General features: G+C 42.6%; 1 protein-coding gene across 1 annotated transcript; it reads right to left on the bottom strand.

Moving 5' to 3' along the window:
• Positions 1 to 3,233: 3,233 nt before the first annotated feature.
• Positions 3,234 to 3,728, bottom strand: PHALS_04555 (uncharacterized protein; the record flags this gene model as incomplete). Its single annotated transcript, XM_024722384.1, has 1 exon — positions 3,234 to 3,728. The coding sequence occupies one exon, from the start codon at positions 3,726 to 3,728 to the stop codon at positions 3,234 to 3,236; it is 495 nt and encodes a 164-aa protein (XP_024573465.1).
• Between the last annotated feature and the right edge of the window lie 97 nt (positions 3,729 to 3,825).

Genomic DNA, 3,825 nt, shown 5'->3' with positions numbered 1-3,825 from the left:
GGTTCATTGCGAGCGCCAATCGAGCTGGAGAAGTTGGTAGTCGAAGTGCGAAGATTGCTTCTACAGGCTTGCCTTGAAAGCTGACACCGAAGACTTCCCATTCTTTGATAAGGTGGTCCCACAATCTCTTGGCAGGGGGGCATGTCCAGAAGACGTGAATCAGGTGAGTTCTGTCCGACCCTGAACATGTCTCGGGGGGCACGACAGGTTATTTGCTGTTCGGTTCCACAAGTTACTTAGAGTCCGGGGCTTGAGTCTCAACATAATCTCCTGAGCTGACGAGGTTATCCCAGAAACAATTATTTTTTTTTATAATCGTCGTATTTATATGCGCACTGTTACTTCATTCCGCTGAGAACTATATTATCCGAAATGTCGGCGGACGATGCCGCTTCGACGAAACATCTATCATCGTTTACTTACGTTTCTTTTATAATGTCGGAATATAGCCCGCTTTGGACCTTTGATGTCTGTGTACACGCACTCCGGCACATGTAAAAAAGTGCCTTGACTACCTGCTCACTTTGAAATCACCAGGCCCACGATCTCTCTGCTCATTGCTTGACCATCGGAAAACCCTTGATCGATAAGTGTGGCGTCGTTTTTTGGGTACCAAAATTTGCACTGAGTGTCAGCATTGATATAATCAGCTTCAGTTGAGATGAGCGCATGCCCCTCCCACACTCAAGCTGCGTTGTGGAAGCTTGCAAACAGTCACCAATTTTCTGTCATGACCTGGGATGAATGAAATGTCAGCGTTTCGGGCCATATCACTGTGGCAAACCTTTGGAAGATAAGTTTTCTGCTATCAGCAATTGCTACTGCAATGATTGTCTGATTCTCCTTGTATTTGAACACGTCTTTCCTATGCGGGGTTGTCTGTGATGTGACGCCACTGTCGATAAGCCACCTGCTGATCATCCTAATCTTACTGCAAATACCACGTCATCATCGCTAAATCGTTTTCTAGCCGGGCATTTCCGCTTCACGTCGCTTACTTGGTTACCATTAATAGTCCTGCCCTTAAATTTGCGGTATTGCGTAGAGGACCACCTTTTCAAACGTCGCCTCGTTCACTTTTGAGTCCTTCATCAATTTCATTTGTGCAAAACCTTTCTAGAAACTTTTTTGTACAGCATCTCTGATACTTTGACAGCTTTTCTATGACCTTAATTAATGCAATGTTGTCAGCATATTCCACAAGCGGTGACATCAATTCATCTTTCGACATCAGACTGCTCAGAAGTACAACTAGTTGGCGCGACTCGCCAACTGACTTTCCCTATGTTTGGTGATCTGAAACTGCCTTATGCGTCTGAATGCTCCGCCATACTAGAACCAATTTCCGTATTGAGTCTAGAATTATCGTTACACAATTGTGCAGTATCGAGCGTTTGCAAAAATCACATAGCGCTCCCCATGCCTTCGTGACGCTCGTGGCCGCCCGGATCTTGGTTTGATGCTGAATCGTAACGTCTTGGACGATCATGACCCATGCGTTGACGTCGTTCACAAGCCAAGTCTCCGCGAAATCATTTCAATACCTGACGGTCGTGAATACCCCAAAAAATCCTATCTTGCTAGAGTCATCCTCATATCAAACACCCAGTGGTGGTAGTCACAATCCTAGTATATTGCTGGTATGCTTGTTCACGATCGCATGTGCGGATGTTGTAGTGAAGGAAGGTTCGGCTATGGATGTTTACCTGTTTGTTTGTTGGTGAATCATAGCGTGACAAATATAATACGTTTTTGTGTCGTTGTCTCAATATTTATACCAAAGTCTGTAAACCATTAAACAACGAGGTTATGGACAACGCAACGAGCCCTGACCCGTGTAGCTTTTATTTTCTCAGAAATAAAATCATCAGTTTAGAAAGCGGAGCTACTACACCTTAATCACTTGGCCAATCTTAGTTATCTACTCTACAAACAAATGCAATTCTCATGCATGTAAGACGTACATATAGCCTCTACATCGTTCGTTAACAATATTGAGCATCAGCATCCTAGCAAATATTTACCGGAAGTTTCATATGAAATTCACATGTGCTCGCACAGTAAACGAAATTCTCTCGAAGAAAATGATTGATTACACGGTTTTAAGAAGAGAAAACAGTTAGATTTTAACCGAGAATCACATTCCGTGTCCCTTTTATGGTTTGTAGACCAGAATACGACAGAGCTACTGCAGGAAAAATTTCACTGAGCGAACTACAACTGTATCATTATCGAAACTTAAAACGAAGACGTAGGTACATATTAGACTTTTCCACTCCAGGTATTGCCATCAGTTGCGACCAAGCTTTTCTCCACTACAACATCAGTGCGTATGCTGGCGAGCAAGCATACCGAAGATTTTTGAAGAGTGAAAATGAAATGCTTCTTTGAGTAAATTCTTCGTGTCAACAAAATCGAACCAGACCATCTTGTTTTCACTGTTCCTTATATGTAAGGGTTCCAGGTATCCACGTGTTTGACCCCGGTATCATAATTAGCCAGAAATGCTCTTATAATCGCCTCTTAATTGTCGTACCAGATCTGATGCATCTCTGGCCTTCCCCATACTCTTAAGCATTGCGCACGAAAATAGGAACTTTTCCCGCTCTTGACCGTCATGATTGATACGAAAATCCTGTCGTCAATGTAGCTTCCGCAATCAGGATTTTTGAATGCTTCAAACATGATGTTACTGGATTCTTCCTAGTTCACATATTCATACAATCGTGCTGCCTTCAATTATCGAAGTCTTAAAATTGAAGCACGCTAATGCTGTCATTCTAAATTCTTAGCAGGCTTCTCCAAAACTGTAATATCACGCTTGATACACAGTGCACGTAAGATCTCCAGTAAGCGAACTGACCGATCTTGACTAGCTTCGGCACTCTCGTCGTGGTTGATCTCTATTCCAAAATTAAACATGCCTTACTTTCGAGCAATTCCACTTACTGTAAATACGGCCCCAGGCTTCATCCCTTTTTGCGTCTTTAGCAGCTTCATTGCACACTTTTCTATGTGCTCTACTCAAGAAAAAAAACTGCATTGAATGCAATTCTTTCAAGATCCAAAATGGCTTTTAATATGCGAATATATATTGAATGAGTCTCTCATTCGTTCATTTCCTCGGTGGTAAACTTATATTCCGCATTTCGTGGTTGGCGTTAGACCGCAAAAAATCGGTTGCCTAAATGACTCTCATTCTGTAAATCTATGATTGAATTACAAGCATTTGATCAAAATGGGACGGCGACGTATCCACCTTGAATTTCAAGCTTCCTAATCCAAGTCAATTTTCGGAGAATCGCAGATCGGCTTTCAATAGACATATCCTTGAGTTTCGATTGAGAATCCAACGAGTATGTTTTATTGTAAGAGGCCTGGGCGACAGTACCACTAATAAAAATAAAACTGTCTCGTGATTCGATAGTCGCTGACATCTCCTGAACCTTCACATGTTCCTCTAATTGGAACGTCAAGCTGACTCGGCACACAGTTACGCAGTCTTCCATTTGTCCATTTGAATGATCTTGATCATTGCATTCTATGTCTGGTATGTCATCCTTTCGAGCGTAAAAATTCATTTCAATCGAATTTGTTTGGTCCGAGAAATTTCCTTCGTAATCATGGACTGACCAACCATTAGAAGTTGGTACTCCTGATGAGAGTCCACTTGGTGTGGAGGTGACAGCTCGAAGACGACCATCTAATTGAAACTCAGTGAGAGTCATCCCACCTATAACTGGAAGCAGAGAGCGCACGACTAGCCGCGGGCCAAAAATCGCTACCTCAATGCATGCAAATTCGTGGATAAACCGCAAAAATTCG

This window comes from Plasmopara halstedii (genome assembly GCF_900000015.1).
Source record: "Plasmopara halstedii genome assembly, contig: Scaffold_262, whole genome shotgun sequence".
In the NCBI taxonomy this organism is placed as follows: Eukaryota; Oomycota; class Peronosporomycetes; order Peronosporales; family Peronosporaceae; genus Plasmopara; species Plasmopara halstedii.
Note: the sequence above shows the minus strand (reverse complement) of the source record. Positions and strands in the feature narration are given on the sequence as shown.